Consider the following 22938-nt stretch of genomic DNA (forward strand, 5'->3'; position numbering starts at 1 on the left):
TAGTGTTTTCAACAAACACACAGCTAACCATTGCTTTTCATAATAATAACATGGGTCATGCAGGTTTTATTATTTTATAGTATTGATAAGTTCATGTCATAATATAAAGTCTGCAGTTGTTACAATAACAGCAGTGTATAAGTTTAAATTATTACAGAACACGCTTTAGTGTTTATAACAAACACACTCTTTCCATTGCTGTCTCCTGTGCTAAACGCATTGCTGAGATATCTTTACTACATGATATCAATTGTTTTTATATTTTTATTCACATAAATTAACTGGGGAATGAAGGCGATGGCAAAACACAGTGTGAGGATTGTGTCACACCTCCATGTGTACCTGCCTGACTCTTCACACAGTGTGAGGATTGTGTCACACCTCCATGTGTACCTGCCTGACTCTTCACACAGTGTGAGGATTGTGTCACACCTCCATGTGTACCTGCCTGACTCTTCACACAGTGTGAGGATTGTGTCACACCTCCATGTGTACCTGCCTGACTCTTCACACAGTGTGAGGATTGTGTCACACCTCCATGTGTACCTGCCTGACTCTTCACACAGTGTGAGGATTGTGTCACACCTCCATGTGTACCTGCCTGACTCTTCACACAGTGTGAGGATTGTGTCACACCTCCATGTGTACCTGCCTGACTCTTCACACAGTGTGAGGATTGTGTCACACCTCCATGTGTACCTGCCTGACTCTTCACACAGTGTGAGGATTGTGTCACACCTCCATGTGTACCTGCCTGACTCTTCACACAGTGTGAGGATTGTGTCACACCTCCATGTGTACCTGCCTGACTCTTCACACAGCGTGAGGATTGTGTCACACCTCCATGTGTACCTGCCTGACTCTTCACACAGTGTGAGGATTGTGTCACACCTCCATGTGTACCTGCCTGACTCTTCACACGGTGTGAGGATTGTGTCACACCTCCATGTGTACCTGCCTGACTCTTCACACAGTGTGAGGATTGTGTCACACCTCCATGTGTACCTGCCTGACTCTTCACACAGTGTGAGGATTGTGTCACACCTCCATGTGTACCTGCCTGACTCTTCACACAGTGTGAGGATTGTGTCACACCTCCATGTGTACCTGCCTGACTCTTCACACAGTGTGAGGATTGTGTCACACCTCCATGTGTACCTGCCTGACTCTTCACACAGTGTGAGGATTGTGTCACACCTCCATGTGTACCTGCCTGACTCTTCACACAGTGTGAGGATTGTGTCACACCTCCATGTGTACCTGCCTGACTCTTCACACAGTGTGAGGATTGTGTCACATCTCCATGTGTACCTGCCTGACTCTTCACACAGTGTGAGGATTGTGTCACACCTCCATGTGTACCTGCCTGACTCTTCACACAGTGTGAGGATTGTGTCACACCTCCATGTGTACCTGCCTGACTCTTCACACAGTGTGAGGATTGTGTCACACCTCCATGTGTACCTGCCTGACTCTTCACACAGTGTGAGGATTGTGTCACACCTCCATGTGTACCTGCCTGACTCTTCACACAGTGTGAGGATTGTGTCACACCTCCATGTGTACCTGCCTGACTCTTCACACAGTGTGAGGATTGTGTCACACCTCCATGTGTACCTGCCTGACTCTTCACACAGTGTGAGGATTGTGTCACACCTCCATGTGTACCTGCCTGACTCTTCACACAGTGTGAGGATTGTGTCACACCTCCTTGTGTACCTGCCTGACTCTTCACACAGTGTGAGGATTGTGTCACACCTCCATGTGTACCTGCCTGACTCTTCACACAGCGTGAGGATTGTGTCACACCTCCATGTGTACCTGCCTGACTCTTCACACAGTGTGAGGATTGTGTCACACCTCCATGTGTACCTGCCTGACTCTTCACACAGTGTGAGGATTGTGTCACACCTCCATGTGTACCTGCCTGACTCTTCACACAGTGTGAGGATTGTGTCACACCTCCATGTGTACCTGCCTGACTCTTCACACAGTGTGAGGATTGTGTCACACCTCCATGTGTACCTGCCTGACTCTTCACACAGTGTGAGGATTGTGTCACACCTCCATGTGTACCTGCCTGACTCTTCACACAGTGTGAGGATTGTGTCACACCTCCATGTGTACCTGCCTGACTCTTCACACAGTGTGAGGATTGTGTCACACCTCCATGTGTACCTGCCTGACTCTTCACACAGTGTGAGGATTGTGTCACACCTCCATGTGTACCTGCCTGACTCTTCACACAGCGTGAGGATTGTGTCACACCTCCATGTGTACCTGCCTGACTCTTCACACAGTGTGAGGATTGTGTCACACCTCCATGTGTACCTGCCTGACTCTTCACACGGTGTGAGGATTGTGTCACACCTCCATGTGTACCTGCCTGACTCTTCACACAGTGTGAGGATTGTGTCACACCTCCATGTGTACCTGCCTGACTCTTCACACAGTGTGAGGATTGTGTCACACCTCCATGTGTACCTGCCTGACTCTTCACACAGTGTGAGGATTGTGTCACACCTCCATGTGTACCTGCCTGACTCTTCACACAGTGTGAGGATTGTGTCACACCTCCATGTGTACCTGCCTGACTCTTCACACAGTGTGAGGATTGTGTCACACCTCCATGTGTACCTGCCTGACTCTTCACACAGTGTGAGGATTGTGTCACATCTCCATGTGTACCTGCCTGACTCTTCACACAGTGTGAGGATTGTGTCACACCTCCATGTGTACCTGCCTGACTCTTCACACAGTGTGAGGATTGTGTCACACCTCCATGTGTACCTGCCTGACTCTTCACACAGTGTGTGGATTGTGACTCACCTCCATGTGTACCTGCCTGACTCTTCACACGTGTTCTGTTTTAAATAGGGATGTGCATGATGCTGATACAGTGTAGTGATATTCATTAGGATCGCAAATCATTCTACACACTGTCTGAAAAATAACAACGATGAGATTTTAGTTGTTCAGCTATTTAGTTTTAAATGGAACATTCTGAAATGGTTCATAAAAATGTCATGGATGCTGATAGGCAGGGGTTCACATAACTGGTACACAGCTACGCACGCGCACCAATAAAAACAAATACGGACTTCCATACCGTCAGTGCATTTCTAACAGGAAAGCATTTTTCATCCAGGCAGTGAGGGTGCATATTATCTGGCTGTGACTCATACCTGTCTTTCTGTTGGTTTTCTATTGAGTCTCATGGTCTCTGAGATCTTTCAATGATCTCCAGGTAACTGAGATTATTATCACTGATCATAACTAAATACCAGTCCCCATATTTCACTTTAGGCTGGAGGGTTCCAATTCACTAAAGTCCCGCCCTGCTAGCGCTATCATTGGCTGCTTCAAGATTTAATAAAACAAAATGGAGAGTGATAGGTGGAATCACTCCAGTTCATAACATCAATCATTTCTTTAATGGACACTTGAAGCATCCAATGATAGCAGGGATCTCGGTTTAGCTGTCCACTCAGAGAAGAGGGGTGTAGTTCCGGGGAGTGGCATTGTGAAAGCTCACTGACGCTTCACTTCCCAGACTGAGCGTGGATGAGAGGAGGAGTCGATGCTTGAGAGCCGTTACATTTAAACATGAGTTTAAAAAATACATTTACTTCAGCCTTTTACTTAAAATAACATTTTGTTCCCTCAGTTATATCCTTCTATAGATACTGTTGTGTCGTCAAGCTAACGTGTTTAACAGCACTAATACAGTGAAGAAGTGTTTTGTTTCTTGCTTTTGAATCCCCAGGGCTGGAATGTGGTGGTAGGATATTGAAATAAACAGAGACTGTGAGATGATTTGTTCAATTGTAATAACCAGCAATCCAGACTCCTAGTTAAACATTCAGAAACTCTAGTTGTTGTCTCTGACACTGCCATTAACCCTTTAAGGACGTGATGGTGTAACACAATCATACTGAAGTGTCATTCTGGGCCCGTGAAGGGTTAACCACATTATAAATGCTTTGTCCTTAAAGAGTTAACCACATTATAAATGCTTTGTCCTTAAAGAGTTAACCACATTATAAATGCTTGGTCCTTATAGAGTTAAGCAGTGCTGCTTGTGAGCATGGGTTTCCACATTTAAAAAAACAAATATCGATCCCGCCTATCAGCCTCAGTCTGCCCTGATGCACATTCATGTGTGTAAGATGACACTGAAACCTTTGATCCTGAACCCAGCATCCTTGACAGGGGTGCAAATCACTTTGAAAATGATCAAACCCGCCCCAGTCGAGCCCCTCACAACTTCACACACGACATGACCCTTCTCTCCTCTGTGTGTGGAGGACTGTGAGTCGTCCAGACCCAGCTATCGTCATCTATGCTTACTATCGAATAAAATAAATAATAATAATAATAATAATAATAATAATAATAAATGAAACATGTCTACTGGCTCTCGCTGTATGAGGTACCCTGTGTTAGAATCAGCCCTGATCCTCGACATCCCAATTGTTTGACCTGTCGGAGGAGGAGGAGGGGGAGCTCGACAGTGACTGTGATGAGGATCCCTAATGCTGCTGGTGCTGTGAGACCCTAATGATAAAAGTGATGTGAACCCTGCTTACAAACAACTCCATGATTCAAGACCCCAGTCACGTGAGCGGCTATCTGTACAGTCGCTGACCACTGAACTAAACTGATACAGACCTCATTGTATTAATTATATAGAAATATGAACTAAACTGATACAGACCTCATGTATTAATTATATAGAAATATGAACTAAACTGATACAGACCTCATTGTATTAATTATATAGAAATATGAACTAAACTGATACAGACCTCATTGTATTAATTATATAGAAATATGAACTAAACTGATACAGACCTCATTGTATTAATTATATAGAAATATGAACTAAACTGATACAGACCTCATTGTATTAATTATATAGAAATATGAACTAAACTGATACAGACCTCATTGTATTAATTATATAGAAATATGAACTAAACTGATACAGACCTCGTATTAATTATATATTATTATTATTATTATTATTTATTTCTTAGCAGACGCCCTTATCCAGGGCGACTTACAATCGTAAGCAAAAACATTTCAAGCGTTACAATACAAGTAATACAATAAGAGCAAGAAATACAATAACTTTTGTTCAAGCAAAGTACAAGTGTGACATACCACAATTCAATAATACAGCAGGTAATAGTGATAGTTACATCAGGATATGATTAAATAGTGATAGTTACATCAGGATGTGATTAAATACAAAGTACTACAGGTTAAAAACTTGGCAGATTACAGTATTCTGAAGTACAGGATTAAATGCAGTAAAATAGGGGGCTGATAAGAGCAAAATAAAGCACATTTACATGAAGGGTGATAGTGTCCCAGGATACAAACAGAGGAGTTCTACAGGTGCTCTTTGAAGAGGTGAGTCTTAAGGAGGCGCCGGAATGTGGTCAGGGACTGGGCAGTCCTGACATCTGTAGGAAGGTCATTCCACCACTGCGGAGCAAGGGTGGAGAAGGAGCGGGCTTTGGAGGCAGGGGAGCGTAGCGGTGGTAGAGCTAGTCTTCTAGTGCAGGCGGAGCGGAGAGGTCGAGTGGGGGTGTAGGGAGAGATGAGGGTCTGGAGGTAGCTGGGTGCAGACTGGTCAAGGCATCTGTAGGCTAGTACAAGAGTCTTGAACTGGATGCGAGCGGTGATCGGGAGCCAGTGGAGCGAGCGGAGTAGTGGAGTAGCGTGGGCGAAGCGAGGCAGAGAGAACACCAGGCGGGCAGCAGAGTTCTGGATGAGCTGGAGCGGACGGGTGGCGGACGCAGGGAGGCCAGCCAGGAGGGAGTTGCAGTAGTCTAGGCGGGAGAGTACCAGGGCCTGGACCAGGAGCTGGGTAGCATAGTTGGTGAGGAAGGGTCGGATTCTTCGGATGTTGCTCAGGAAGAATCGGCAAGTGCGTGCCAGAGTGGAGATGTGCTGGGAATAAGAGAGGCAGGGGTCCAGGGTGACTCCAAGGTTCTTAGCGGAGGAAGAGGGAGAGAGTGTGGTAGATTCCAGAGGAACAGAGATAGAGAGATCAGAGGAGGGGGAGGAGGAGGGAAAGAAAAGGAGGTCAGATTTAGAGAGGTTGAGTTTGAGGTGATGCGAGTGCATCCAGGAGGAAATAGCAGACAGACAGGTAGAGATACGGGAGGAGATGGTGGAGTCAGAGGTGGGGAAGGAGAGGAAAATCTGAGCATCATCAGCATAGAAATGGTATGAGAAACCATAGGATGCGATGAGGGGGCCCAGGGAGCGGGTGTAGAGAGAGAACAGGAGAGGACCCAAGACTGACCTTTGGGGTACTCCAGTTAAGAGAGGGTGAGGTGTGGAGGTTGCTCCACGCCAGGTTACCTGGTAAGTGCGGTTGGAGAGGTAGGAGGAGAACCAGGCCAGAGCAGTGCCAGAGATCCCTAGGTCAGCAAGAGATGATAGTAGAATAGAGTGATCAACAGTGTCAAAGGCAGCAGAGAGGTCGAGGAGAATTAGGACAGAGGAGAGAGAGGCAGCTCGGGCACATTTAAGTGAGTTGGTGACAGACAGGAGGGCGGTTTCAGTGGAGTGAGCAGAGCGGAAGCCAGATTGGAGAGGGTCAAGCAGAGAGTGGTTGGACAGGAAAGCAGAGAGCTGGCGGTGTACAGTCCGCTCGAGGGTTTTGGAGAGGAAGGGTAGGAGGGAGACAGGACGGTAGCACTGGAGGGAGGTGGGGTCGAGGGCAGGTTTTTTGAGGAGGGGAGTGATAGAGGCTTTTTTGAAGGCAGAGGGGAAGATACCAGAAAGTAGAGAGGTGTTGAGGAGGGAGGAGATGAAGGGGAGTAGAGCAGGAGCAGCAGCTTGAAAGAGGTGAGTGGGGAGGGGGTCCAAGGCACACGTGGTGGGTTTGTGACCCTGGAGCAGGGAGGAGAGGTCAGAGTCTGAGAGGGGCAAGAAGGTGGAGAAGGAGGGTGAGTTAGTAGGGGTTGCAGTGGGTGTAGGAGTTGGAGCGGGAGGGGGTGCGGGGGAGGGAGAGGTGTTAAAGAGTTTGCGGATATCTGAAATTTTAGAAGAGAAGAAGGAGGCAAAGTCATCAGGGGAGATAGAGGAGGGAGGAGGAGGGGGGAGGGTTTAGGAGGGAGGAGAAGGTAGAGAATAGTTTACGTGGGTTGTTAGTGGAGGCTTGGATTACAGATTGGAAATAAGCACATTTAGCAGAGGAGAGAGTAGAGGAGAAGGAGGAGAGGAGAGTGCGGTAAAGGTCTAGGGCAGCAGGGAGTTTGGTTCTCTTCCATTTCTTTTCAGCAGATCGCAGTGTGATTCTTGCCGAGCGGAGCGCAGAGGAGAGCCAGGGATGGGGAGGGGAGGGGCGAGCAGGACGGGAGGTGAGGGGACAGAGGGAGTCGAGGGAGGAGGTGAGTGAGGAGAAGAGGGTGGAGGTAGCAGAGTCTACGGAGAGTTGTGAGAAGGAGTCGATAGGAGGGAGGTGAGAGAGAGCAGTGGAGGCAAGGACAGAGGGGGAGAGAGAGCGGAGGTTACGGCGAGAGGTGACAGTGGGGGTAGGAGGAGCAGGGAGAGGGGGGAGAGACAGAGAAAAAGAGATGAAATAATGACCAGAGAGGTCCAGGGGGGTGACAGAGAGGGTGGAGGGGCAGCAGGCCCTGGAGAAGGTGAGGTCCAGTTGACGGCCAGCTTTGTGGGTAGGAGGGGACGGAGAGAGACAGAAGTCGAAGGAGTGCAGGAGAGGGAGGAATCCAGCAGAGTGGCTGGGGTTGGAGAGATGGATGTTGAAGTCACCCAACAGGACAGTCGGGGTAGACAGGGAGGGGAGGGAGGAGAGTAGATAGTCGAGTTCATCCAGAAAGTGAGTGAGAGGCCCAGGGGGGCGGTACAGAACAATGAGCAGGAGTTGACAGGGAAAGGTTAGTTGGACAGCATGAAATTCAAAGGTATTGACAGAGAGTGAGATGAGATCGGAGGGGACAGAAAAGAGTAAGGAGGGAGAGAGGAGAATACCCGTCCCACCTCCCCGTCCAGTGAGACGCGGGGTATGGGACAGGACGTAGAGAGAGGACAGGGCAGCAGGAGTAACAGTGTTATCAGGGGACAGCCAGGTTTCAGTGAGAGCAAGGAAATCCAGCGAGAGGTGGGAGGCAAAGGCAGATATGAAATCAGCTTTGTTAGCAGAAGAGTGACAGTTCCAGAGTGCACCAGAGAGTGTGCGGGAGGGGGGGAGAGGCAGAGAAATGAGGTTAGAGGGGTTGGAGGAGCAGCAGCGGAGGGAGGGCAGAGGACGGGAGGACAGAACAGGGATGTGAGAGACAGTCATAGCAGGACAAAAGGCACAGTAGGAGCAGTAGGGTGGTGGGTACAGACCTGACTAGTAGATAGCTTCTTCTAGAGCCCCGTTAGGTTCGGATCTATTGGAACAGCGTCTCAGTGCAGGCCTCCCCTTGCTGGACTCCCACAGCTAGACTCCCGGCTCTTTTGTTGAGGCTCTTCGGTTTGCTGGCGCTTCTTGCTGGCGCAGAAATAGGCTGCTTAATATATAAAAAACAACTATCTTGCCTCAGACACTGGTTACCTGTAGACTCCCACAGCTAGACTCCCGGCTCTTTTGTTGAGGCTCTTCTGTTGGCTGGCGCTTCTGGCTGGCGCTAAAATAGGCTGCTTAATATATAAAAAACAACTGCGTGGAAACCAATCAGATAGCAAAACAACTTCTATTCAATTAAACCACTCACCTGGTACTAATCACACACCAACTCAGCTAATTCAAACACCACCTTACAAAGTTACCAAATGTAGTTAATTAAAGATTACTTGAAGCAGGAGCTTGCCTATCTGCCTCAGTCCCTGGTTCCTGTAGACTGACCACTATTATATGCACTATAATATATGGAAATATGAACTGATACAGACCTCATTGTATTAATTATATAGAAATATGAACTAAACTGATACAGACCTCATTGTATTAATTATATAGAAATATGAACTAAACTGATACAGACCTCATTGTATTAATTATATAGAAATATGAACTAAACTGATACAGACCTCATTGTATTAATTATATAGAAATATGAACTAAACTGATACAGACCTCATGTATTAATTATATAGAAATATGAACTAAACTGATACAGACCTCATTGTATTAATTATATAGAAATATGAACTAAACTGATACAGACCTCATTGTATTAATTATATAGAAATATGAACTAAACTGATACAGACCTCATGTATTAATTATATAGAAATATGAACTAAACTGATACAGACCTCATTGTATTAATTATATAGAAATATGAACTAAACTGATACAGACCTCATGTATTAATTATATAGAAATATGAACTAAACTGATACAGACCTCATTGTATTAATTATATAGAAATATGAACTAAACTGATACAGACCTCGTTGTATTAATTATATAGAAATATGAACTAAACTGATACACACCTGTGGCAGTCTGGCTCGCAGTGGTGATGTGGATGACGTCACGGACCAGGAAGTAACTCAAACCAAAACAGTGGATGGGCGGTTGAAACTGAGTGCTGGTGCACTCAGCGTATTTAATAAACAAAACAAAAACAAAAGATTTAACAAAACACCAAACAAAAGGGCACGAGGGCCGAACGAATAAACAAACAAGTAAGTTTCGTGCTGGATACTCCAACACGTTTTAGCAATTGTTTTCTTCCTCTCTCTCTCCCGTTCTCCACTCTCGAACACTCCACACCCCGAGTGCATAGTGCTGCTGGTTTATATACTCTGGCCGAGGGATTTAACTAGTTGGTAATTATCTTATTATCCCCCGGCCAGAGTCTGCACGCGTTTGGTAAGGATGCATGACTGTCAGCTAGTTAAATAATCAGTAGCTGATCAGCCATGCATCCTCACGAGGTTTTTAAATATAACAATAAAAGACGCGGCGCTTTTACCCGCGCCGCAAACAAAAATACAAATAATAATAAATAGGGGCGGGACACTCCGCCACACATGCCCCCCCTTGTGCGCAGCACACATGGCCTTTTCGGCCACCTCCCCCCTTAGTCCCCAAAGTCCCGGTTAGCAGTCCCGGCGCAGGAACAGGGGCAGCAGCGGACCAAAGGTGGCGGCCACGGTGGGATGTCCTCCTCCCACCCAAACAGCCGTAGCGTTCCAATGGCCCGCGCACCGGCCGGCTCCTCTGGCCAAAAAAATTTTGGGGGTGGTCTCCAGACCTGCCCCCCCTTCTTCATGGCCGACAGCTCCCCTCCGTGGGGCTCTGGCCACCCTTTCTCCTGCAGCGAAATTGCTGCGGGGGAAGCTGGTCTCCTGACCTCCCCCCCCTTCTTCATGGCTGGCAGCTGCCCTTCATGGGGCTCCAGCCACAGTATTTCCTGCCGCGAAAGTGCGGCTGGGGGAGCTGGTCTCCTGACCTCCCCCCTCCTCTTCACGGCCAGCAGTTCCCCTCCGTGGGGCTCTGACCACATGATCTCCGGCCGCGAAAGTGCGGCTGGGGGAGCTGGTCTCCTGACCTTCCCCTTCCTCTTCATGGCCAGCAGTTCCCCTCCGTGGGGCTCTGACCACCCAAACTCCTGCCGCGAAAGTGCGGCTGGGGGAGCTGGTCTCCTGACCTCCCCCCTCCTCTTCACGGCCAGCAGTTCCCCTCCGTGGGGCTCCGACCACAGTGTAGTGACCCCAGGCGAAGCAGGATCCCTGGCGACCCCAGGCGACTGCAGCGGCAGCGGACCCTCGGGAGGTGAACTCGGGAGGGGAGCCCCTGGCCATGGAGGCGGCAGCGGGAGCTCCACTTCTCCCTCGTTCTCTGTAGCTGGTGGCTCTCCAGGTGATGCGGAGCAACAGGCAGCCCCAGGCGATGCGAAGCAGGCATCCCTGGGTGGTGCGAGGCAGGGCAGGAGCAGTCCTTCCCATGACGGTGGATGTGGAACCAGCAGGTATTCACCCTCTGCTGGTGGAGGTGGGAGGGGAAAGCAGTCCTCCCACGGCGGCTGAGACGGAACCAGCAGGTATTCACCCTCTGCTGGTGGAGCTGGGAGTGGCAAGCAGTCCTCCCACGACGGTTGAGGCAGAACCAGCAGGCATTCATCCTCTGCTGGTGGAGGTGGGAGGGGCAAGCAGTCCTCCCACGACGGTTGAGGCAGAACCAGCAGGCATTCATCCTCTGCTGGTGGAGGTGGGAGGGGCAAGCAGTCCTCCCACGACGGTGGAGGCGGAACCAGCAGGCATTCACCCTCTGCTGGTGGAGGTGGGAGGGGCAAGCAGTCCTCCCACGGCGGTTGAGGCAGAACCAGCAGGCATTCACCCTCTGCTGGTGGAGGTGGGAGGGGCAAGCAGTCCTCCCACGACGGTGGAGGCGGAACCAGCAGGCATTCACCCTCTGCTGGTGGAGGTGGGAGGGGCAAGCAGTCCTCCCACGACGGTGGAGGCGGCGGAGGCAGAGGCAGCTCTTGCTGCTCTGCTCCTGGTGATGGTGGAGACAGAAGCAGCTCCTGCTGCTCTGCTCCTGGTGGTGATGGAGACAGAGGCAGCTCCTGCTGCTCTGCTCCTGGTGGTGGTGGAGGCAGAGGCGATGGGGCGGATGCTGGCCACTCAGAGGGAGGCTGTGGCGGTGCTGGCTCCCTCTGCTGTGGCGGCTGGGCTGGTGTGTGCCGTGCTCCCTTCAGCAGCATAAATAGAGGCTGCTGGGGAACACCAGCATCCTGCCCTTCTCCCCCCCAGAAAAATTCAGGGGGTTGAGCCTGTAACTCCTCCCCTTCTGGCTCTTGGGACTGCAGCTTGGGTCCTAGGGCTGTGGAAGCCCCGACTTCCCTCTCTTCGGGCCGTGGACACACCGACTCCTCCCTTTTGGGCTGTGGACGCACCGACTCCTCCCTTTTGGGCTGTGGATGCACCGACTCCCCCCTCTTGGGCTTAGGACGTTCGGGCTCCTCCCACTCAGGCGCAGGACGTTCGGGCTCCTCCCACTCAGGCGCAGGACGTTCGGGCTCCTCCCACTCAGGCGCAGGACGTTCGGGCTCCTCCCACTCAGGCGCAGGACGTTCGGGCTCCTCCCACTCAGGCGCAGGACGTTCGGGCTCCTCCCACTCAGGCGCAGGACGTTCGGGCTCCTCCCACTCAGGCGCAGGACGTGCGGGCTTCTTTGCCTTCTTAGCACCGCCCCTCCTTCCCTTCTTCGGGACCAGCAGTTCCACCTCCTGCCATGGAGGGGGTTGGTCGGGTGCTTTGTGCCCGACCTTGCCGACGGCAAAGCACCACTCCTCCCCTTTGAGGCAGGTGAGGCAGGTTTCCTGATCCACCTGCGGCGATGGTATGGCCTTCAGGTGGATCCACTCCTCCGCAGTCTCCACCTCACCTCGATCAAAGGCCTGCACAAAGAGGGGGTCTTCATATGGGCACACCTCAGGGAGGTGCCCATACTCCAGGCAGGCGAGGCACCATGTAGCCCCTCCTTCCTTCAACTCCCTCTGATGCGCATGCCACCTCTCCATATAGGCGTCCACTTCATCCATTTTTTTTTTTTTTTTTTTTCAAACACAAAAAACACTATTTGAAAAAACGAACACGAAAAAAACTTCCTTTGCTGTTCCTGGTCCGGCTGTTGGAGGCGTTGTTTGTCCCACGCAGGACACCATATGTGGCAGTCTGGCTCGCAGTGGTGATGTGGATGACGTCACGGACCAGGAAGTAACTCAAACCAAAACAGTGGATGGGCGGTTGAAACTGAGTGCTGGTGCACTCAGCGTATTTAATAAACAAAACAAAAACAAAAGATTTAACAAAACACCAAACAAAAGGGCACGAGGGCCGAACGAATAAACAAACAAGTAAGTTTCGTGCTGGATACTCCAACACGTTTTAGCAATTGTTTTCTTCCTCTCTCTCTCCCGTTCTCCACTCTCGAACACTCCACACCCCGAGTGCATAGTGCTGCTGGTTTATATACTCTGGCCGAGGGATTTAACTAGTTGGTAATTATCTTATTATCCCCCGGCCAGAGTCTGCACGCGTTTGGTAAGGATGCATGACTGTCAGCTAGTTAAATAATCAGTAGCTGATCAGCCATGCATCCTCACGAGGTTTTTAAATATAACAATAAAAGACGCGGCGCTTTTACCCGCGCCGCAAACAAAAATACAAATAATAATAAATAGGGGCGGGACACTCTGCCACAACACCTCATTGTATTAATTATATAGAAATATGAACTAAACTGATACAGACCTCATTGTATTAATTATATAGAAATATGAACTAAACTGATACAGACCTCATTGTATTAATTATATAGAAATATGAACTAAACTGATACAGACCTCATTGTATTAATTATATAGAAATATGAACTAAACTGATACAGACCTCATTGTATTAATTATATAGAAATATGAACTAAACTGATACAGACCTCATTGTATTAAAGACCCTGTGTGGAGGCTGTGTGGTCCAGTGGTTAAAGAAAAGGGCTTGTTTTACCTGACTTTTCTACTCTGCTTTAAGAATTCATCTGATCCCTGTGAAGCAGTTTGTGTCTCTCAATCACAACTGAGAAACGTGTTCATAGTGAACTTGATTCATTCTGTGAAACAACTAAATGGGCTTTTCAATCAGCCAAGCCTTCATTTTCATTACAAGCAGGACGTGCAAACGAGATCGCGACATGTTAATAAGAGACTCCTCTTTATTAAAGCTAGAATGAACAATACAGTATTTTATGCTGGACTCACTTTATTACAATCGCTGTGCGTGACTGTATTGACATTAATAAAGAGGAGTCGCTTGTGCTTTGCAATGAACAAGTAAGACTTACGATTTAAAAGCCCATTTAGAAAAAGAAAACATAAATTCAATCATTTGTACAGTTGTAATTGAGAAGCACGAATTGCTTAAATAAGGAGATGAGAAAACTCACGTTGAAAAAACAGAAAACCGAAGCCCTAATTAAGTTTATGGGCAAATGCCCCTTCTCTCCCTCCCTCATCCCCTCCCCTCTCTCCTCTCCTCCCTTCTCCCCTCCCTTCCTCCCTCCATCATACCCGCTCATCTCCCCCTCTACCTCCCTCACTCTCTTCTTCCCCCCTCTCCCCTCTCTCCTCTCTCCTCCCCCTCTCTCCTCCCCTCTCCTCTCCCCTCTCTCTCCTCTACCTCCCTCTCTTCTCTCTCTCCTCCCCCTCTCTCTCCTCTCCCCTTTCTCTCCTCTCCTCCCTCTCTCTCCCCTCTTCTTCCCCTCTCTATCCTCTCCCATCCTCTCCTCTCCCTTCTCTATCCTCTACCTCCCTCTTGCCTCTCTCTTCCACATCTCTCTCTCCTCCCTTTTCTCTCCTCCCTCTGCCACCCTCTCCCTTCTCTCCCCCTCCCTCCCCTCTCTCCTTTCTCTCTCCTTTCTCCCTCCCTCCCTCCCTCTCTTCTCAATTAAATTGAATTCAATTCAAAGGTGCTTTATTGGCATGACAGACATCAGCAGTATTGCCAAAGCAATTACATTACATATCACATGAAATATATTTACAATAACAATAACAACACAAATAACAATGAGAATAATTATGATATTAATAATAATTCTAACAAATATAATACTACTAATAATAATAATAATAATAATAATAATAATAATAATAATAATAATAATGTGTCCCATTCCCAGGAGGACTGCCAGTTTTTCTGGCTCACTCAATTGTGGGAAGTGTGGGAGGGAAATAGTCATTTTTTTAAGGAATGTGTCCCTTGTTTGGTTGTATTTCTCAGTGTAGGAGAAAGTGCATCTCTGTGTCGACCTCTCCTGTCTCACAGTGACCACAGAGCCTGTTCTCTCTGGGTAGCCAGGTCTGCCTGTGTCGGCCTTTTTCAATGGCCAGGCTGTGGTCACTGAGCCTGTACTTGGTCAGGATCTGCCTCTGCTTTGTATCTCTGACAGTGAAGAGATCCCCTCCAGAGTAAAGTCTCTTTTTAGGGCTCGATAGCAATCCAGTTTATTTGGGGATTTTGTTTCTTTGTCCCAATGTTCCAGATAGGAGTTTTTGATTTGTGTTACAGTTTGGTTGACTCTTATTGGCAGTGCTGTCCTGAAACTGGTTAGTGTTAGTGTGGGTTAGTGTAGTGAGCTTCAGGACCAGCTGGCTGAGGAGACTCTTTTCTGGGCTGAGCTCTTGGGTTAGAAGGGCCTTGTACTGGAGGGAGTCTGGCTCACTTCTGTTTAGATGCATCCAGAATTGTAGTGCTCTTTTTTGCATGTTGGTGAGCAGTGGGTAGCGGCCTAATTCAGCCCTGCATGCATGGTTTGGTGTTTTCTGCTCTACCTGTAATATGTTTTTGCAGAATTCAGCATGCAGGGTTTCTACTGGATGTTTATCCCATTTTATATAATCTTGTTGTCTGACTGGACTCCATACCTCACTTCCATATAGCACAATGGGATGGATAACTCTTGCCAGATTCTGACAGGTAGATTTATTTTATAAAGCCTCCTTTTGATGGCATAAAAAGCTCTGCTGGCTTTTTCTTTTAGTGCATTCACTGCCAGGTTAAAGCTCCCTGACGCACTGATGGTCAGGCCTAGGTATGTATATTGTGTGGTGTGTTCTAGGGTGGTGTTGTGTAGAGTGAAGTGGGACCTGCTTCTTTGAGATCTGCCCTTTTTAAGATCATAATTCTGGTCTTTTTCATGTTTCCTGTCAGAGCCCAGGTCTGACAGTACTACTCTAGCAGTGACAGGCTCTGCTGCAGCCCCTGCTCTGTGGGCGACAGCAGGACCAGGTCACCTGTGTAGAGCAGGAATTGAATGTGTTTGTCGTGTAGAGTGAGGCCAGGAGCTGCAGACTGATCCAACACCGCTGCTAATTCACTGATGTAAATATTTAACAGTGTTGGACTCAGACTGAAGCCCTGTCTCACTCCACGACCCTCTGTGAAGAATTCTGTTCTTTTCTTGCCAATTTTTATTCCACACTTGTTTTCTGAGTACATTGACTTTATTATGTTGTACATTTTACCCCCTACACCACGTTGTAGAATTTTATCATTTAAACCTTCATGCCAAATGTGAATCAAATGCTTTTTTAAAGTCTATAAAACAAGAGAAAATGTTTCCTTTATTTTTTTGTTGTACATGTTTGTTGATTAGGGTGTGGAGGGTGTAAATATGGTCATTGGTAATTTGGTAGAAATCCAATCTGACTCTTACTCAGGACACTGTGTTCGGTAAGGAAGGCCAGTATTCGGGTATTGATGATACTGCAGAATACCTTTCCCAGGTTGCTGCTCACACAGATGCCTCGGTAGTTGTTGGGGTTGAATTTGTCTCCACTTTTGTAAACTGGGGATATAAGCCCTTGGTTCCAGATGTCAGGGAAGCAGCCTTCCTGTAGTACCAGGTTGAATAATTTAAGCAGGGCCTCCTGCAGCTCAGGGCTGCTGTGTTTGAGCATCTCGGTACTGATGCTGTCGGGTCACAGGCTTTCCTGGGTTTGGGTCCCTGGAGCTTCTCTGCTAGATCCTGCGGGGAGATTGGGAAGTCCAGTGGATTCTGGTTGTCTTTAATAGATCGTTCTAATGATTTAAGTTTTTCCTGAATTAAATTTTGCTCTGTTGTAAAATCCTCTTGTAGGGTTTCTTTGTAAAGATCTTCATTTTGTATTGTCAGTTCTTGTTTCTGTGTGGAGTTCATATTGTTCCACATTCCCAGAACTGATTTTGGTTAATAGATTCCTCCGTGTCTGTGAGGGTTGTGTTCGTGTGTTTCTCTTTGTTCTGTTTCAGGGTGTGTTTGTGTTGCTTTAGGGTCTCGCAGTACCTGAGGTGTAAATCTGGGTTGTGTGGCTGATGATGTTTTTGATTTGATTCTTGTCTTAGTTTTTTCCTTATTGTTTCACATTCATCATCAAACCATTTTTCTTTGGGTTTGTGCTTCTGATTGTTTTTTACTTGTTCATTTTTTTTAGATTTGCCTTGCTTGCTGTTTGTTCTAATATTTCATTCATGTGTTTAACTGCCAGATTTACTCCTCTCACATTAGGCTGGCACTGTGTGATTTGGAAGGTGTCAGTAAGGTTAGTGATTTCAGGAGAGCCAGTTGCTTTATCGAATTCCTCTGTGCTGTTTGGAGCCCATTTATAAGTATGGTTCAGATGGTACAGCTTGCATGGCTGTATTAGTGTGTTACTGGGCTGTCCTGTTCTTTGTAGGAACACAGTAATTTGACTGTGGTCTGACAGAGGTGTTTGTGGCCTGACAGTGAATGCATTAATAAAGGAGGGGTCCAGGTCAGTGATGGTGTAATCAACTACGCTAGTCCCAAGAGCTGAGCAGTATGTGAATCTACCTAAAGAGTCCCCTCTGATCCTGCCATTAATGATGTACAGACCCCAGGCTTGGCAGAGATGCACTAACTGCCTCCCATTTGTGTTCACAATACAATCAGGGTTGTTTCTGTGGATTGAGGTGGGTGTGAGGTACAGAGGGGTTTGTCCAAATACATGACTGTTACCTTGTGTGCTTCTACAGTCAGGCTCTGTTCCTGTTCTGGTGTTGAAATCCCCACAGAGCAGCACATTTCCCTGGGTCTGGAAATGGCTGATCTCTGTGTGGAGGGTATGAAAATATTCCTCATTGTAGTTTGTGGATTCAGAGGGAGGGGTGCAGGCTGCACACAGGTAAACGTCAGTTTCACCTGGACTGCGTTTTTGTTTATTTTAAGCCGTGTGTGTGTCTGTCCTTGTTTAATTGAGCCGATGGATTGGGCGAGCTCCCCTCTGTGCCACACTAGTATTCCCCCCCGAGTCCCTACCGTGTGTGACTGTGCTGTGTTTCAGGGAGGGCACTATGATCTCCCTGTAGCCTGAGGGACAGTGAGTGGCACATCTGCACGGCACCACGTCTCTAATAGGATCATAATATCAATATTATTTACATTGAGAACAAACTCAGGGTCTGTGCTCTTCAGCCTGAAGACCGAGGAGTGCAGACCCTGGATGTTCAGCAGCTGATTGAAGGAGATATCAGCTTTTCTCTTTTTTCTTTTAAATTTTTATTATTTATAATAAAAACAAAATTCAAATTACAACATTAAGTAAATATGTAGATGTGTCTATGCAGTGATACTGTGTCTGATACGTACACACACTCACACACACTCATATTCATATCCCATTCGTTTCTGGTATTTTCCCAGGTAAACTAGGGTTTCCAGTGTCCTACCTGAGTGCTGCGGGTCCCTCAGTCCAGCAGTCTTGAGCAAAGGGTGTTGAGGAGCTGTTTTATCTCACCCAGCTCAGTGGTGGCAGGGGGGCTGGCTGAGCGAGGGCTCCAGCGTAGCTGAGCTGGTGCTGTGGCTGGTTGGTGCTCGGAGGGGCTCTGGGTCTGGCTGGTCCTGGCTGATCTGTGCTGCTCTGGGTTGCAATGGCTCAGACAGTGTTGGGTCGTGCTGTGCTGTGTGGGCGAGGGGTGGGTTGGCCCCTCCCTGGTGTGTGTCCTGTGGCTCCAGGGGGTCTCTGGTGTGTGTCCTGTGGCTCCAGGGGGTCTCCTCACTGGTGTGTGTCCTGTGGCTCCTGGGAGTCTCCTCACATGTGTGTGTCCTGTGGCTTCAGGAGGTCTCCTCACTGGTGTGTGTCCTGTAGCTTCAGGAGGTCTCCTCACTGGTGTGTGTCCTGTGGCTTCAGGAGGTCTCCTCACTGGTGTGTGTCCTGTGGCTCCAGGGGGTCTCCTCACTGGTGTGTGTCCTGTGGCTTCAGGAGGTCTCCTCACTGGTGTGTGTCCTGTGGCTCCAGGGGGTCTCCTCACTGGTGTGTGTCCTGATTTAAATGTCAATGGAAAGTAACAAGGAATAATTGAACGTAAATTTAATATGCAATTTAACATTCATTTAATATCAATTTAATGTTAATTTATGCCACGTAATATAAAGCATTATCATGTTTTCTAATGAATAAAGTGATCAGTAATCGCGCATATTATTTTGTGGTTACTTTATAAACCAGTCCTTAACAGAAAATAAATAAATAAAGAAATAAGCTCCGTATATTGGAAATGTGCAAAGTATCTGAAAATCACATTCAATTCGGTCATTTTAAAAAATCCCATCTATTAACATTGCATGTATAAAAACAAGCTGTACAGAAAAATCTCTTTAATGTTTCGTTTAGATTTTGTTTTTAATAGGCCTGCTTTAAATCTATTTTTCTGACGTGTTTACTGACATTTTTAAATACTATCTGTAACTTTTTAAAGTTATTATTAGTAGTAGTTAATCTAACTTTAATAATATGAAATGAAATTATTCGGTTTGTATTTGCAGTCAGCAGCATGTGAAACACAAACCCATATTTGTGTATTCGTGTGAAATCTTTTGGTACTTTATCGTTTGGGACAGTCCGACCTCGGGATCCATTCACAAAACAAATCCACAGCACTCCTCTGTGCACGCGTGTCCGTGGAATCTGACGTCACATTCCACAGGCAGCTTCTTCTTTGAGCTGCAGTGTGAACACACCCGCGCTGGGGGGGCTCGGCTCGGCTCGGCTCGGCTCGGGTGTGCTCTGAAAAGGCTAAGATGTTTGGGCTCCAGATCTTGTTCACTCGCCGGTCACGGAAGAGCCTCCGTCAGGGTTTTCTCTCACACTTTCAGTTTGTGTTGTTCTTCTCCCACTGCGGTTTCCATGACAACCGAACACTGCTCCAGTTCGAAATTCGAAAAACTGCTACAATTCCAACTGCGATTCCAAACTGCAGCTTGAGTTCAGCCTGTCGATTTAAGAGACTTTACTGTACGAGGCGATCTCGGGGTTTAGTTAATATTTATATCTAGAAAATATTATTATTTCAAGATTCATTTTAATTGAGGTAAGAGGCTCAGCTTCTGCCTTTGTCACCTTTCTTTCTTTCTTTCTTTCTTTCTTTCTTTCGTTCCTCTTTTCTCTTATATTATTTTATAATAATAATAATAATCTGTCTGAGATGTCATTTTAAGGTTTGGCTGGTTAAGAAAATGTCCTGTTAGGCCAGTTTTTTTTTTTTTTTTTTTTTAACCCTTTTTGTGTAAACAATAATAATAATAATAATAATAATAATAATAATAATAATAATAATAATGTCTCCTCTCTGCTCCACAGTTGATGTGACTCTGGACCCTGATACAGCACACCCCTGGCTCATCCTGTCTGCGGAGGAGAAACGAGTGAGACTGGGAGAGACACGGCAGAGTCTCCCTGACAATCCAGAGAGATTTGATTACAGGCTCTGTGTGCTGGGCAGGGAGGGGTTCACCTCGGGAAGACGCTACTGGCAGGTGCAGGTGGGGGGGAATACATCATGGAGATTAGGAGTCAGCAGAGAGTCTGCCGAGAGGAAGGGGGGGTTCAGCATGACCCCCCAGCAGGGTTACTGGACTGTGCAGTGGAGTGGAGGTGCGTTCACTGCTCTCACTGACCCCCAGACCCCCCTCCCCCGGAGCCTGAAGCCCCAGAAGCTGGGGGTGTATCTGGATTATGAGGAAGGGCAGCTCTCCTTTTACAATGTGGAGACCAGATCTCACATCTACACTTTCACTGACATGGAGTTCAAGCCCAATGAGAAACTCTATCCATTCTTCTGTAATGGGGACAAGAATACAGCCCTTGTGCTGGAGTCCCCTGACCCTGACCCTGTCAGCGCTGCAGATTAAACACACATTGCTGTCTGAACCAGGAAACTATTCAAACAGCTCAGACAATCTCCTCTTCACTTTCACTGACACTCTCTCTGCACTCTTCTGGGCTGATGAGAAGAAATCCTCTCTCTTCCACCCTCTTACCCTGAGCCCCTCCTCTTTATTTCTCTACACCCCCTTTCCTACTCTCCCTTCCTGTCTGCCTCTCTCTTTCCTCTCCACCTCTCTCTATCTCCTTCTCTCTCTTTCTCTCCTCTCCCCTTCTCCTCTCTGCCTCCCCTATGGCTCTCCCCTCCTCTTTCTCTCTCCCTTCCCTCTGATATGCTAATCCCCTCCCTTTCCCACTCTCCCTCTCTCCTCCATCCTCTCTCCTCTCCCTCTCCACCCTGCCTTCTCTACTCTCCCTCTCTCCTCCATCCTCTCTACTCTCCCTCTCTCCTCCCTGCCTTCTCTACTCTCCCTCTCTCCACCCTGCCCTCTCTACTCTCCCTCTCTCCTCCATCCTCTCTACTCTCCCTCTCTCCACCCTGCCCTCTCTACTCTCCCTCTCTCCTCCATCCTCTCTACTCTCTCTCTCTCTCCACCCTCTCTCCTTTCTCCTCCCTCTCTCCTCTCTCCTCCATGCCCCCTCTAATTTTGTACTGTGATATTCTGTAACAGCTGTAAGTCTCCCTGGATAAGGGCGTCTGCTAAGAAATAAATAATGATAAAAGACTTTCTAGACAATAGATGAATGCATTATTTTCCATGTAATCAATATTTACACTGAAGCTGAGATGTCCCCTGAATATTATTCATTGCTAAACTTGATATGAATCTTCTGTTCTGTTTTTGTAGCGCATCTATTTTCTATCTTTCTTGATAAAATGTATAAAAGATATAACGGTGTTGTGTGATTTACTGCTCAATTGTTTACCTCGGCAATCTTGAACTCATAAAAAGAAAGACATTCATGACAGCAGAGTGCTGATTAAATGAGACCATTACACATATGAATGAATTGGATCCTTAAACTGGACATTTTAATTGTGATTCTTCACACATAACTCTCAACAATAACAAGCCTGTTGGGACCATGAGCAGATTCTTCACAGAGACAGCTGGGGCTGTACTACAGATCCACACCGCTGAGGAGAGAGGGGAGGGGGAGAGGGAGGGAGGGGGAGACAGCTGGGGCTGTACTACAGATCCACACCGCTGAGGAGAGAGGGGAGGGGGAGGGGGAGACAGCTGGGGCTGTACTACAGATCCACACCGCTGGGGAGACAGGGGAGGGGTAGAGGGAGGGAGGGGGAGACAGCTGGGGCTGTACTACAGATCCACACCGCTGAGGAGAGAGGGGAGGGGGAGGGAGGGGGAGACAGCTGGGGCTGTACTACAGATCCACACCGCTGAGGAGAGAGGGGAGGGGGAGGGAGGGGGAGACAGCTGGGGCTGTACTACAGATCCACACCGCTGAGGAGAGAGGGGAGGGGGAGGGGGAGGGAGGGGGAGACAGCTGGGGCTGTACTACAGATCCACACCGCTGGGGAGACAGGGGAGGGGTAGAGGGAGGGAGGGGGAGACAGCTGGGGCTGTACTACAGATCCACACCGCTGGGGAGACAGGGGAGGGGTAGAGGGAGGGAGGGGGAGACAGCTGGGGCTGTACTACAGATCCACACCGCTGAGGAGAGAGGGGAGGGGGAGGGGGAGGGAGGGGGAGACAGCTGGGGCTGTACTACAGATCCACACCGCTGAGGAGAGAGGGGAGGGGGAGGGGGAGGGAGGGGGAGACAGCTGGGGCTGTACTACAGATCCACACTGCTGGTGAGAGAGGGGAGGGGGAGAGGGAGGGATGGGGAGAGAGCTGGGGCTGTACTACAGATCCACACCGCTGAGGAGAGAGGGGAGGGGGAGAGGGAGGGAGGGGGAGACAGCTGGGGCTGTACTACAGATCCACACCTCTGAGGAGAGAGGGGAGAGGGAGGGAGGGGGAGACAGCTGGGGCTGTACTACAGATCCACACCGCTGGTAAGGGGATTTTTTTAGTATGTCTAAGCTTGCCTGTTTAATTGTAATGGATGATATCTCTACTTTGTTTGAAACTCAGAGTGGGGATCAGCGGAGGATTGCAGGCCCTGTACACACTCCAGTTAGTTTACATATCCCCACCTCCTCCTGAAAGCACAGAGTTACTTCCAGTCTGATTTAGAAATACTGAAAGAAACAGAACAGATTCAGTTCAGATGTGTTTAAATTGTCATTTTTATTCAGCCTACATGGTAAATATGTTCACCTTGTATT

At 48.1% G+C, this 22938-nt stretch overlaps 1 protein-coding gene across 1 annotated transcript in view; it reads left to right on the plus strand.

Moving 5' to 3' along the window:
* Positions 1-21092, plus strand: part of LOC131728246 (butyrophilin subfamily 3 member A1-like) — a 55157-nt gene extending 34065 nt beyond the window's left edge. The window contains exon 10 of the mRNA XM_059019341.1: positions 20118-21092. Within this exon, the coding sequence (XP_058875324.1) occupies positions 20118-20668 (551 nt within the window). The 3' untranslated portion in view covers positions 20669-21092. The remainder of the gene's footprint in view (positions 1-20117) is intronic.
* Positions 21093-22938: the final 1846 nt, after the last annotated feature.

Source organism: Acipenser ruthenus, unplaced genomic scaffold, assembly GCF_902713425.1.
Source record: "Acipenser ruthenus unplaced genomic scaffold, fAciRut3.2 maternal haplotype, whole genome shotgun sequence".
NCBI lineage: Eukaryota > Metazoa > Chordata > Actinopteri > Acipenseriformes > Acipenseridae > Acipenser > Acipenser ruthenus.